General features: G+C 35.8%; 1 protein-coding gene across 3 annotated transcripts in view; it reads right to left on the bottom strand.

Moving 5' to 3' along the window:
* Positions 1-9,678: 9,678 nt before the first annotated feature.
* DIAPH2 (diaphanous related formin 2) overlaps positions 9,679-15,547 on the bottom strand; it is a 248,629-nt gene continuing 242,760 nt past the window's right edge. For all 3 annotated transcript variants that reach the window (XM_032982709.2, XM_032982710.2, XM_032982711.2), the window contains one exon: positions 9,679-14,323. In XM_032982709.2, coding sequence (XP_032838600.2) covers positions 14,259-14,323 — 65 coding nt within the window. In that variant the 3' untranslated portion in view covers positions 9,679-14,258. The remainder of the gene's footprint in view (positions 14,324-15,547) is intronic.

The raw sequence follows: 15,547 nt of genomic DNA, 5'->3' as shown, positions 1-15,547 counted from the left end.
AATTGGGACCAAAATAATTATTCACATCACACACTGCTGGGCAGTTATAGATTGATGTATTTACATTTTGCCAGAATAAGCAATGCCTTCTGAGAAATATAAATCGCTGCTTCTTTTACCCTTGCATCACTGATGAATACAATTCTTGTCATTGCTCACTGACATAGCGAACATACACCCTCTTATCCCTCCATGTATATTTACCTTGCTGTCTCCCTTGCACTAAGTAAAAAGTCCTCCACATTTAGGACACAGTGTTCTGTTTCCTACCATGCTGCATCAATAAACTAACGACACTTCTGTCAGTCTCCTGTGGGCAGTTCTGCCTCCTCAAGAGATGTCCATAACCCAGACTATTTCTCTACACTGTACCCAACTCAAACTCCCTGGTTCACAAAATTGTTCTAGACAGTGAGGAAAACAGTTATATTGAAAAGACTGTCAGCCTGTAGGAAATGAAACGCAAGAAGCCAAATGGATGAGAACTCTGCCATGTTAAGATTCTTGTTCAGTTCTGCACCTCACATAATAGCCAATTTTTCAAAGAGATAGAGATAAATGAAGTATGTCTTAAAAGTATATACTACATGCAGGGCTTCACTGGGGTGAAGTCTACCTGTAGGAGTGAAGATGGCTCCTTCCATGAAATCATGAAGACCCAGCCTCACGGTTTCAGTTGCTGAACTTGGTTTCTTCAGAAAATTCTCCCACACATTCTGTTGGATATTCCTTGCTTTTCCAGTCTGAAAATGTGTAGTGCAGATGTTCACTGATAACTTCAATTTTCTGCTCTGCAAATGGTAGCCACCACAGTGGCAACCAAAATTATGTGGAGAGACACAAACTAACTGAAAGAACACTGGACGAAACACACGGTGAAAGCAAAAAATTTCAGAATTTGCTCCACAGCTGAAAAAAAGTCTGAAGTTCAACAGAAACCTTTTGATTTAAATTAGGTATCAGATCCTACCTGATCTTTCACATCTGCTCCTTTTAGACTCAGGCACCTGCAACTGATCCTCCATAAAAGAAATCTGATTAAAATCAAAATGAAAGAAAATTATGACTGTGTTGGTACTAGATTGTACCAAAAGTGCAGGTATGTCTTCATTAGGAATAAATGCTCTATAATGTAGGAAAACTAGTATACTTTGTAAGCAAAATAACTTCATGATGACAGATCTATGTTTTATATAATGTGGTTACTTGATTATACAATGTTCTACAGCAAAAATGTAGTTTTGCTAAAACAGCAGAATTTACATTAAAGGCTTCCCCTGCTTAACTACATCAGTAGGACTGCTGTCTCTTACCTACCTTGATCAATGACATGCATTAGCTGGAATTGGCAGGACACACCTCTCCTCAAATGTAATACTGTTCATCAGTCTGCCTCAAACTGAAAACCAATAATGCTGAAATTAGTGAGCAACAACAAAAACCTCGTCAGGTGAATAATCCCACTAGTAAGTAATATCTAAGAATAATCCTGGTATAACTATTCTACCAGGTATTTTAATAACATTCATGAAGAGATTTTTTTCAAAGGCCAAAATTTTCTAACAAGTCCAACAAAACCAAAGACATCAGAGATAGCCTTCAACAGATGCATTCTTATTACATTCCAAGTTTTGTTTGCTTTACATTTAGTGTTTTAAATTTTGCTTCACAAGAAATTGTGCTTGACCCTCACATTTGAGTCTGTGTCGCTCATAGATAAGTAGTTGCAAGTCTGAATCACTTGTTGAACAACACAAGGGAACAGATCAAGAGAACTTTCATCTCCTCTGTCAGTTCTTTGCCAAATGCAGGAATCAAGAACACTCAAGGTTTTACAGGGCAAAACACATTGTGAGCTCAAGGCGAACACAGTAACTAAATGAGTGGGAAAAGACAACACTTCCCCGATACAGTTCACTGAAACCCATAAAAATGAAGTTTATCCTTTTTAAATTGTTCCTTTGTGTAAAAGGGATTATACCACCTATGATTTAGTGCTTCTTTAAATGGTTGCTGCTGTAAAAGTAAGATTACAGAAATGAAATTATTTAGGAAGAAAATACAAGGACAGATGCAAAAAGCCCCCAAAAGCACCTGAAATATTTTTTATCAAATTAGTATAGCTATGTTCTTTTTCCCTTTGTAACTTGCGTGTACCCCAGTTTATGGTTATCATATTCTGGAAAAATTCTAGTTTAAAAAAAAGTGCTAAGCCTCCTCACCTCAGTATGCATTGTAGTCTTACAATATGGAAGTATTTCAGTGCCAAAGCAGTTTCTCCTGTTTCCACATTTTAAAAGGTAGCATTAGATTAGATAAAATTTAGATCTCTAATTCCACCTTATATTTTAGAAACATCATTTAAATTAACTTTAGCTTTACATATTGGAAAGTGGCATTAGAGAAACATGTTTTCTAAGCTATGTCTGCTTGTTTATGGCAGTTCTTAAGTGATTTCTTAAGAGACTACTCATAGCTGGTATATAGTCCACTTTAGAGAGATGTGGGCTGAATTTTGTTAGTGAAGTGCTGTGGTAGTAATGTCTAAAGATGACCACAAAATCTCAGCAGGCAAGAAAATAATGGTTATTATTTTAAAAACACAATTTGGACAGTTGGAACCCCGTTCTGGCTGACTGAGCAGGTGAATCCCTTCCCTTTGTCCTTCCCCCACACTGGCACCTTTCATGGGCTGTGCAACAGCATTAACCTTATGGACACACATGCTGGCACTTTATGCTGCGAACTGAAGGATGAGAGCTGAGCAACACCTTGTGTTAGATGATAAAACTAACCATATGCTGCGAGTTTGCTCCTTTTCTTCCTTAATATAGCAGACTTTTTCTCTCTGTGCTACCAATTTCCATGTTTTCCTCTTTGAGGCATGTACGTATTTTCATTACTTTCTGAAACACCAGCTATCATAAATCACTTTATAACATAATTTTATATGTATTTTGTTCTTCCTCAACATTTCTTTCTATCATTTCTGGCATTATTCATTATGCCAAATGTTACTTTCCAGTGTAAAACATGAAGTTACTTGAGATATTTTTACCAACATGATTGAGAGCTGAGACTGACAGCTGATTATCAACATTCCACTTCCTTTTTTTGTCAATCCTTTGCTATTAAAAAGTTAGATGCTTGTCTCCCACTCACTTCAACTGGAGATAACTCTCTTCTGCCAGTGTATACTTTGAATATCCAGTTGGGTAGGAATGCTATAATAAAGTAATTATTAAGTTACGTTGTTCTGAATGACTGCAGATTATTCATTTTTGTTAAGTGACTGTACTGTGCGAACATAATGTAGATGATTCAAAAGACATTTCCATTATGTCTAGTTAAATCCACAGTAACTAGATACTTGGAAATATTTTGTCCCAAAGAGATTCCATGCCCAGTTTTGTGATAAAGAATTTATAAACTAATTTTTAACCATCTGATACCACAATTAGGCTTACCTTTAAGTATCAGAATATGAGTATTGAAATGCAGGGAACCAGCTACTGTTAGGAACTAGTGAGATGTAATAATTTACATCATAAACCAACACATGGTAGCATATAAAGGGTAGTAAACAAAGCAACAAATGTCAATAAACTCATACAATTAGATCCATTTTTTTTTTAATAATTTAATCATGCCTCAAGAATTCAAACATATGAAGTTAAGTATTTATGTGGGCACTTGCAGATGGTTTAGAGAAAATTTTTATATGAAGAAACTTTGCTTTTGATGGAAAACTTATCTTTCATTAAAATTATAGATATGGATAACTGTAAATTGACATCTAGATGGGGAATAATTCTGAAGTCCACAGAAAAGCTGCTGTTTATGTAATTCAGTTTCAGAGTATCAGCCTGAAATCAGCAGAGCCAGGCTTAACATGCATAATTTACATGGCAGCATCTGGCTGATTGACTATACTACACCTAAACATTACAACAATACATTAGGTAACTGTTCTAACAATACTAAACTGAAGACCATTTTGGAAGTTTGGCTTGGCATATTAACCAGACCTAAAGATCCAAATATGAACTTATTAAGGCTCTCTATAAAGTATACATGCTACATTTTGTATCTTATCCCTACCTAACAAAAACTGAGGTACTTTTACATCTACCAGCTCTTGGAGTTGGGTTTTATTTCCCCCAACACCTGCATTTTAGCTTCTGGTACCAGTAGGTCATAAGAGGCTATAAATTATCCTCATTACCTTAATAATCACAGGATTGCTGAATAAGCTCTATTCCATCATAACACAATCACATTCCTGCATCTGCATCAGGCCTTAAGACTTCCTACTGTTTATGAGAAATAGTGGTTTGAGTCAATCAATACAGAAAGCATTAACATTGTGCAACATGTTGTGTATGTGATAGAGACACTTGCATATCATTACAGCAGCAATGCCTCAATGATAAACTTAGCTATCTAAAGTGAATCAAAACAGATTTTTGCTTCAAATAACACATGCAGGTCATAACAACAAAATGGTTTTGTTGTATTTCATCTGACCACATTACTACTTTCAGGTTTTTTTATTTTCCATTGCAATTCACTGTTCCAAATTCTACAGTTGTTAGTGCTGAGGGAATGTAAATGGGTTTGCAGACTAACTACAGAAATCTGCTACTGTCTTACCCAGGAGAGGGAAGACAAAATGAATTTGGACCAATTTATCTAGTCAATGCAAAGAACAATGTCTTTGCCAACATTTCAAAAATCAAGCCGATAACAGCATAATCTTGTGCAAGTTTTGCTACTCTATTTTAAAGGTGAAGAACTTAAAGTTGAAGTTACCTGCTCGACATTAGTAGTTGGGCTAGGAGCAGAATCAAAGGACCATCACCACCAGTTTTATGCTGTGTCTACACACAGGGGTCTTGTATTGCACAGAATTCCTCCACGTTGTTCAAATGTAACTAAAAATCACATCTTTAATTTCTTTTAAATCGTTCTTAACCTTTACACTGCAGAGAAAGTGGAACTCTGTAAACAAACGGCTGCCATAATGCCTGCCTGAGCCTGCAGTGTCAAACTGACTTTGAGGAAGCAGCAGCTCCTTGCTTCTCAGGCAGCATCCAAGATACCGGAGCACACCCCCTTCCCCCTGCTTTGTCTTCCTGCCCTACAGCAGCATCTTGCTTTCTAAAATTCCTTCCCAAGACCTGCCAGTCCAACCGCAAAGCCGCCTGCTGTGGGGGCAGAGGGCAGGACCTCCGGGCAGCACAGCCTGAGGAGCAGGGACCTGCCCGCTCCCAGCGCTCCCGCCAATCTGCTGCCCGCGAGTGTCTCTGGTTTGGGTGGCACTGGCTTAAAACGTGAAAATGACAACAGAAGAGCAGTCACTGTTGTTCTGATGTGAACCTTCTGTCCAGAGCTTTCTCACTCACCGGTTGTATAATTTTTCCCTAAGTGTTTTGCAGCTATAATAATTCCATGCCATCTTTTTCTGCATTTCATTTGATGGCAAGATGTTTGATGTCAGCAATTTTTATCAAAAAAATGAAAACTAAAAGGACAGGTAAAAGCATTTCAAATAATCTCTGACTACTTTCTAGGAAATAAATAAATAAATAATAATAAAAAAGACAAGACAGCATTATCACCAATGTAGAAACTGTATAAACTCACCAGTTTACACCCTTCAATTTCACACCTTTTATAAACAGAGACTAAATTATTTATTTATACTTAATGATGCCATGACTACTAACTTACATTGCAACACTACTACTACTGAGCTTTATTCCTAACTGGCAACAATACCCTGTGATGAGATAAAATTCTCTGAGTATTAAAAAAAAAATAATAATAAAAAATCTCAATCTCAATCGTTATCATTTTATTCTCATTCTTCAAAAACCTTTGCAAAAAAGGCTATTCATTGGGCATACTGCTTGGAAATTACTCTCTATAAATAATACATTGGCAGACTTCTGCAGTTAAGCAGCCTGCAAGCCTAATCTTCATGTCTTAGCACTCAAAAATTCGAGCACAACTCTGGACACTGAAATGCAATGAAGAACAAAATACACAGAAATACATTCAGTTGAGATGTAGGAACCCTCCTAGTTTTAACTTGTTTATGCTACCTGAAATACAAATGATAGTATTAATATTTGCAAGTGCATCTCCTCATAAGAAAAAAATGCTATGATTCTTTCAAGACCTGTCATGTACACACAAAATAAGCTATATAAAGTATTGTTTTACCCTTTTTTAGGTACTGTCTGTAACTCAATTTTGCTCAAATTGTTGTTCACTGGAGTTAAAACTATAGCTTATTGGAAGAGATTTTAATCAGTTCCAGGTAAAATACATATTGAATTTACACACACATTGCCTATGATTAAATTAGATCTTCTGTGGCTTAACAGAATTTTGCAGTATTTCTGGAAACACAATTTTCATTTGGCCGTTCTATGTTACCATGGCTTTCAAAATCCCACAATCTTCATTAAAGTATAACAGATCAATTACAGAATCTATTACACACAGTGCCAAATGCATGTAGGCAGATTTCCCTCTCTTGTTTTCTTCTCTGGTTTTAGTACTACTCATTATATGTCCTGCAAAGGCCTTTTTACAGGTTTGTCATTACTTTTTGCCTTTGTGATATCGTTTCTCTTCATGGCAACGAAGTCATTGAATTCTCTTTTTTTTTTTCATACAGTCTGGTTTGGTACTTTTTAATCTGCAAATAATGCTGTTCTTCAAGTTAACTAATTCTGTACCACTTAAGTAAAAGAACTTTACTTGAACAGGTATGGAATCAAGCTGTGGTGCACTTAAAATGTTATTTCTTTAAATTTACAACTGCATTCGTGGTTTATAATATATATATACACCTTTGGTTAGCACCTGGTTTTATCTCTTCAAAGTAATCTTTTTCCTTTTTTATTACTCTATCAGATAAAGAATGTTTGAGAAAGTGTGATCATTAGCAGTTTCTTCTACAAATGGAAGCGTCATCAGGGTAGCTACATCACCAAAGTGATAAAACAGTAACAGTCTGACATGACTCGCTAACACCACTTGACTGCCAGGCTGATAATTCATCAAGTAATCCTTGTACTCTCAAAGACTGTTTAAAAACATACATTCCCGAATGTTGCAGGAGTAATTTCTACAAGTCAGAGGCCTGAGTTGGTGTAATGTCAGTGGAGAATTACAATTAGTTCACACCAGGTCTGACCAATGCCTAATTGTGACCAGGTCTGTTAGGTTTTTTTTTTGTTCTCTTAAGGACTCAGGCACCTTAAAAAGCAGATAAGCACTCACGGGGGGGGGGGGGGGGGGGGGGGGGGGGCTTTTCAGTCATCTGTGCCTCACAGATAATTTGCCCCTTAAGACTCAGAAATCAGTTGTTTCACCAGAAGAAACTTGGGCACATTGCCCTTATAAAAACCTGGCCTGATGACCTGGCTCGACTGCTGCCTCGCTGGGAGCACATCTAGAGCTGTATCCTGCAGGCTGCCGCAAGCCCACCCTGCAGGTGCCCTGAGCAGGCGGGGCGAGAGCCAGTTGGAATCAAAAGCCGGGTGATTTTATTAGCATGGCGCCAGAGATAATATTCTTTGCCTCTCAGATGGGTTTCTTAGGTTGGCCTCCTTACTATACTAACACAAATAAACAGCTTTCAGTACCCCGTGAATTTAAGTGGACTAAATTATTGTTTGCTCACAGCCTACAGGCAAAAAAAAAAATTAAAAACCTCTTGTTAGGATTTTCCTTCTTTATCTTAGTTTCACATCTATTGAAAGGGATTAATTGTGGCCATTAAGTACTCATCAGATAATTCTGAGCAACTCAGTTGAATGTTTTTATGATTTTACTACAGCCCAGTACTACTGGCTTCCTTAAGAAGATGTAGAAAGGCTAACTGTGAGATGATAACTGGAAGAAATAATAAAGGGAAGGAGTATAGCTCAAATTTACAGAAAGTATCCAAATAGAAAAAAGAAGTCTATGTGGTAGAGCACCGTAATTTGCTATCAATCTGAAATTCACATACTGGATTTCTTAAGCCTGTGAGAAAGAAATAATTACCACTGAGAAAAGAATTAAAGTACCTGCTTCTTATTTCAGGACAAATTCTGCCTGCCAATCTCCCAAAGGCAAAAATATTTGAGCGGATGATGGGAATCCCAGACTCCTACACTAGAAAGTCAAGAATATTTACCTAAAAATAAGGAACAAGAATAGGGTATACATAAGATACCATTACTACATTTTTCTTAATCATGACAATCATAGCATTTACATTTATAGCTGGCACTTAGAAGTTTTCATTTTTCTTTCATGTTAATCCTGTAAGAAAATAAACCTCTACTGCTTCACCGTATGTCCTCATTTGGGCTTGAATAGAGTTAATATTTCTTCTTAGCAGCTAGAATAGTGCTGTGTTTCGGATTCAGTATGGGGTTTGGTATGAGAAGACGCTGATAACACCCTGATGTTTTCAGTTGCTGCTCAGATCTCAAGGACTCTCCAACTCCCCATGTCCTGCCCCTGTGTAGGTGCACAAGAAGCGAGGAAGGAGCACGGCCAGAGCACCGGCCCCAAATTGGCCATTGCAATATTCCAAATCACGGAACGCTGTGCTCAGTATATAGCGGTGGGTCGGCTGGGAAGGGGCGCTCTGTCTCTCTCTCACTTCCAGGCTTGCGATCACAGGATCTTGGTGTTTTGGGATCGCTGGCCAGGAACGGGCTGGGTATCAGTCAGCAGGTGGTGAGCAATCGCATCGTGCATTGCCCATTTATACTTTCTATTATTGTTACTGTTTTATTTTGTTACCATTATTAAACTGTTTTTATCTCAACCTGAGAGTCTCTCTTTACCCCTCCAACTCCCTTCCCACTCCCAGGCAGGGGAGGGCAGGCGAGTGGCTGCAAACCACACCACCATACAGCAAATAGTGCATTCTAACCATAGTTTAGTTTATCAAAAATAAAATGGTGCCTTTAACCATCCCCCGGCATATCTTCTCCACACATAAAAAGTTACTTAAGGAGTGTTGATACAACATGGCTGATCATAGTCATTAGAATTCAACTCAGAATCTTAAGTACTTATTGCAGAAATTCAGCGCTATCTCTCTATACTGTTGTGCAGTTCAATCTCTTATGGTGACATCATTAAATTGTATAAGGTGAAATACACAGTTTTGAAAGAAAGTCTGTCAAGTTTCTGTTCTGTTAAGACCATTTTGTGACTGAGTGAAGCAAATAATTTGGAAAATATCAACAATAGCTTTTTGACTATGTGTTTGTCTTAAAAAGTCTTACTGGAATCCAGCCACTTAAAATAAATTATGGACCCATGTAATTTGTTTAGTGATTTCCTTCTATTGTTATTTTTGTAGAAATAAAATGATATCACCATGGTTTAATGTTGCGGGGGTTTTTAATTATAAACTTTTATGGATTATTTTGTTTTCAAAGTCCTCCTCCACTGCAAAAAGCATCTTTTTCCCCAAATTCAAGTCAAATTACTTGATACATCAGAGAAAAAAAAAAGAGATCCATAAAATGTCAGCAAGCTGAAGTGGAAAGTAATTTCAGCATGATAATTTGATATAATAAAAACAGATTTTGAGGTGATGATACTCAATAGGTAATAAACATTATAAACAAGTAAAACATCGGCGCACCTAGCAAATCATGTTATGTATATCTTTATTACAGTTTTCAGAATACATGGATTAACAATGGCCAGGCTGTGATTTCATCAAATTCCTATTTTAAACATTACATACAAACACAGAGCTGTTTAAAAAATAGAAATGCATGAGTTTTGTCACTTTTTTTTTGTTTGTTTGTTTTTTACTTTTTTTTTTTTTTTTTTTTTTTTTTTTTTTTTTTTTGGCATCAGGAGTCTTACGACTTCCAAAAGGGAAACCAAACGGTGCACGGTGCATGATAGCAGACTGACTAAACTGTAATAGATTATTGTTCACATTCTGTGGCATATGTATCACCTCAAACAGTGCTAAAAGCAGCACTACAAGAGCAATCTTTCTCCTTTAACATTCTTCTAATGACATCAGTGGTTGCCGAGTGACAGCTTGCAGGACTGCAGAATTCACAGGCTTACACAACTCCCTTTCTTGTGCAGAAAGCAATATATGATCTGAAGTAGAGACACCTGAAGCTGAGGGATTTGGCTTTATCTGCTTCAATTTTTTTTTTTTTTTTAGTTATTTACATTTTGTGTGCATGCGTGGGTGTGCATGTAGTTACTGCAGAAGAAGAGATGTAGAGGTTTCTTACAATACTTATTTAAAAAATGAGTAACTTGCAAATACAGTATGGCACATAAGAGGTGGGCTTTACATTGCTATATTGCTTAGCACTTGTTATGCCTGACCTCTCAGCAATTTGAAGGCAAACATTAAAGTATAATTCAGCCAAGCCTTTGTTTAATGGATAAGAAGCAATTTACATATATAGGTAAGTTTGCTCCCACATAACTATTACCAGCTTTAAATATTTACTAGCTATATCATTCTTAATATAGGAAGTACTAAATTCACCCATCAAAGCAGGATTTGCCTGAGGGATGCAAAATCTGAACATTTCAAAGTTTTCTTAATGAAAGCTATAGCAGGATTTCCAGAGCCAAACCTAAATCTCAGCCAGACTCTCAGAGTTTTGCAAACCATTTGTATTTTGTGGGATGAATTTAAAGTAGGTCACTGATGAGTTGTGGTTTGGATAGAAACCATGAAAACATTACGGTTTTTACAGCATTTGTCTGAGGTAGTACATATACCACACACAAAAATGCAAAAATATACAGATATTCATAATTATTTGCATATTACAGAAGGGAACTATGGGAATGCTTGCATTTGTGTCTGAATGTTCAAGAAAGAACAGACAATTTTAGTTTTTTTTTTTTTTTTTTTTTTTTAATTGACCATGGTTGTCTAAAACTGGAACAAATTATGTAATAGTATTTCTGGGAATACTTCCTGAAGCTGTTTGTCAATGCCCTCGGAGGCACTAATTTTGTTTTGGCTTTAGCATCAGTTCATAATATGATTAACACTTAAACCAAACACCACTTATGTGTTGGGAAAAGTTTTTTGTTGAATCACAAAAAAACATACATGACAAACTGTGTTGCACTTTTTTCTCAGTAAACTGCATAAAACTTGAGCAAAAAATGTCTAGTGTCTTTACATTTCTGATCTGTACAGCCAGTAGTTAAGTAACAGAGATGTATATTTGTATATGATTTAAACATTTCATTCCCATGTCAATTACAAATTTAGTTCAATTCATTGCAAAGGTAAGGTTATCTTCCTCTTAAATAAACTAAGAAATGTAAACAGTGTAACATCATAAAAAAAAAAAATCTCTTCAGTACTTTTAACTGGTAAAATGTGAATGCAAACAGATGTGCTGGTATATTGTCAACGTAATGTCTCAGAGGACATATAGTGTAACATAATCAGCAAGGAATTTATGTATGAACCCTCCAGCGATTTTCTTTCTGGGATTACTTTGAATACAAATATAATTTAACTGATATATTTCATTTTTTAAAATTAGAAAATAAGGCAAGTGCATTTCTGAAAAAGGTGCTACTCTTCTACACTTCTAGATAAACATGTGACACCTCTGAAAATTAGATCAATAATAAAAACATTAAAAATATCTGCAATTTAATATAGACTGAAAAACTATCAAAAGACAAAGTGACCAGCATCAATTTCAGAAAATATTTTAGACTTCATAAATATGAGCACCCTATATTTACATAAATTATCTTCTAAACTAGTTTTCCTTTGAAACACTTTTGTTCTAACAGATATGTCCATTAAATTATATAAATGTTTCAAATATGAAAAAAATAGTAGTAAAATAGAAGCATCAGATGATGATGTTATTTTGGATTTGCCTTTTCCTAAGATTTGGTTCTTGAAAATCTGTAGTCAGCTTTCACAGAGCTTTAAAAATAATAGAAGCCATGGAAATGAAGAACTCGTGCACTAATAATTACTGCTACAGTATAATGATTCTGTTGTGATCTGTTGAGTTTTCACATATAAAGATTATACCAATACCTGTAAATCCCAGCAAAATGCTCATTTTAAAATTTGAGTTCTAATACACTGTTGATTGTATTACAAGTCTATATAGACATTATGAACCCAATCCTTTTAAACTGGCTTTGTACATTAAGCACATTTTTGTAACTGTAAATTTAATAATTCCATTTTTAAAAGTCATGCTTCAATACAGGGTTGATATTTGACCTTACATGAAACAGGATGTAATTCTTTGTCTCTCTTACTGATAAACAGGGAGACAGAATCCAGTTGCATGTATTTTTTTTTTTTCCTGAAGTACCATACCTCTCCTTAGTTTGTTACTAAAACCACAAAAATCCCCAAACAGATTAGGAAGAGTATTAGTTGCCAGCACACATTTCACTAGGCTTCACTTGTATTCCTATGTTTAGAGATATAGCAATGGGCAAAGCCCCCATTTCCTTTGAAGACAATTTAACAAAAAAAATATTTCAATAATAGATTGAAAAGGAGCTGTATCTTTTCTTACAATGACTGGATATTGATCACTGTAGTTTGAAATTGTGAGAATTTATCCCAAACTAGTCAGATAGTCTTAGGAGTATCTTAGCAGAGAAGCAACAAGAATCTACTGTACAAAGATGCTTGGCTCAAGCAGTAGTGCAAAGTTACACTGCCCCAGTATTGAATGCTCCTCTAGAGCTAGCAGTTTGTGCACAGAAAACAATGTGACACTTTACCTTCCAAATATTCTTTATATAACATTAAAAAAAGTTCCCCATAACACCAGGCAATAAAAGTATTTATAATAATTCATCAATCAGTGAAAAGCAAAACTAATTTGAGAACGAGTGCCATCTACTACATAGCATCCCATTTTTTTATGATATCATAGCTGAGCAACATGAGTAGTTCCACTGGAACTCCCACTTAAAATCCTCCATCCCATCCAGATAAGCAATGAACCTTTAGCAAAAAGGATGGTGAAGAACCTGAACACCAAACAGACTGTACATTCAACTAGAGTCTGGGGAGAAAAGGGAACTATAGTTTCCTGTTGAGTGGTAGAACGTAGACAGTGTCAGCTACTACACTGACTGCTCACCTGAGGTACTGCAGTGCAAGGGGCCTGTATACAAAGTAGAACGCGAGGAGCTTCCCGAAAAATCAGACTGCTGCAATCATTGATCACTGCTATATAGTGCTCCGGGTAGAAAATTTGTTCTTAGCTGCTAAATCCTCAGCACTAAATCCCATCAGTAGAGATCCCGCTACATATTTTACCTGAGAAACAGAGGGAAAACTCAGAGGCAGTTTTGAATAACTTCATAATGTAGCTTGTCTCTAAAAACCTACACAAAGGTATTTTTAGCATAATTAAAATAGGACAGTCATCTTTTCCCCCAAATATCTTTATAAAGAATATATATAAGTGCATAATTAGAAAAATCCCTCCTTAGATAAAGTTAAAAACATATCCTGTCATGGTATCATTTAATTTTGGTAAAATCCTATGCTCTGTTTTATTGAAAATTTTTTAAGCAGTGATAAGTAAATATATATCATCATATCACCAAAAGTGTAGATACGTGGTATATCCTACTTGCAGCCAAAATACCTGAATCCACCAGGCTTTACATTGAGATAAGATTTTCAGCAACCTGACTGGGGCTATGTGTTGCTTTTTTTATGGTTACAAAAAAGATTCTGATAATGTAGACCAGCTCATCTCTGAATTTATTAACATACAATTTTATTATTTTTTCCTTTCATGTCCAAATCAGAACTGCAAATGGAATCCACAGCTGTAATCTTTCAACAAATTTGTGTTTTCTTACCCATATAAAATATAACCTAGAAATCCCCAACTTCTTTCATGTAAGTTGCCAGCCTTTTTTTTTTTTTTAAAAAAAAAAAAAAAAAAAAAAGGTGGGGGGAAAAAACCCCGGAAATAACATAAGAAAATAAAATATATATCCTACTGTTTAACACTGTTTACAGATCTTGGTAGTTGGGGTAATAAGATACAGTATGTGGATTATTTAGCAATAGCTTTTAAAATACATTTTATACACCTCTTCATTTAATCAACACCAGTATTCCTTTATGATCATTGCCAATTTGTCTGATAAACTCTTTTCAAAGTATACCCATTTAACTGTAAATAAAACAATTCACTAATTCTTTGGCATCAGAAGAATCATACAGCTGCAATTGTTCCATTGTGGCGAGAACGAGACCTTTCCAAAGTTACTCGTCTGTTATCTGTAATACAAAGAGAGGAAAAAACAAATCACCATAAGATTTGAAACATGGATAATGCAATGTCAAGAGGTTTTCAAACAGCCCTGAAAATAATTTCAAATGATATGTAAATAAGTAACTAGGAGACTGGATCAGAGAAGTTTCACACTGCAGCTGCCAGACTGAGTTCAAGAGTTCTGCAATCAGCAATAAATTACTTTCTTGATCAGAGAAGCTGGGTGATAAAAGCATTAGGAGAATCCTGAAACACAGCCCCCTTGGAAACAGCACACAATAAGTAAAATTCTGGGCAAAAAAAAATCTCATTTTTGAAATAATTTATGCACAAAACCTCTGGAAAAACACATTTCAAGTTTCATGAGAATGTACTGACCAGTGTGGTGGTGAAAAGCCTACGAGCTGCGAGAAGTATAAAAGTGTTAACACTGTTCACTATAATTTGATGCAGAGTTAAAAATAGAACAGTTAAATCAGCCACTTCCTAAACATTTACTGATTGTGCAATATGAACGACTTTTAGTATAAAATATTACACAGTAATTATTGCAATGAATAATAAATATGTCTCTATCACAGGAAAACAATCATCAAGTCCCAGCCACATTCCTAAATGCCTTTAAAATAAAATTTTAAAGTGATGAATATACACATGCACACACACAAAAAGGGGCAGAAAATTAATCCCCACTTACTTTTCTGAAGGTTTTGATCTTTCTTTTTTAAAATGGAGTCCTGCCACACAATTATTTTTTTTTTTTAATATTTTGTGACTGCTTACTTTTGACCTAGCATTTTCTATTCTCTCATGTCATATTCAGGTTGCTGCTCTTTTTTTGCATCAATACAATATCTACATTGCTACAGCATCAGGGTGTTCCAGTATGTGGCTGGAACTCCTATGTAGACTGAAATATTATAAAGTAACAGTCACTTCAGAACCAAAAAGTCTGACAGACAAACTTCAGGCAAGCAGGTTTTCTCAGCTTTTTTCCAAATGAGCCAATTTAGCTCTCTCTGTTTCCACGTGTGTTACTGGTACTGCTGTGGGAAACTGCTCAACTTGGGCCAAGGCACAAGGTTCTGGTGTAAACCACAAGACCGTAACACATCTGATGGGTAGAGAAATACATTCTCTGAAAAAGCTGTTGACTGAATCACTGTGATCCACAGACCGAGGGAAAGGTTGGAGCAAAGACCAATCATGGAATCTCACCAATGTACACA

Source organism: Tyto alba, unplaced genomic scaffold (genome assembly GCF_018691265.1).
Source record: "Tyto alba isolate M040663 unplaced genomic scaffold, T.alba_DEE_v4.0 Super-Scaffold_5, whole genome shotgun sequence".
In the NCBI taxonomy this organism is placed as follows: Eukaryota; Metazoa; Chordata; class Aves; order Strigiformes; family Tytonidae; genus Tyto; species Tyto alba.
The sequence above is the reverse complement of the archived record's forward strand: the minus strand, read 5'-3'. Positions and strand labels throughout refer to the sequence as shown.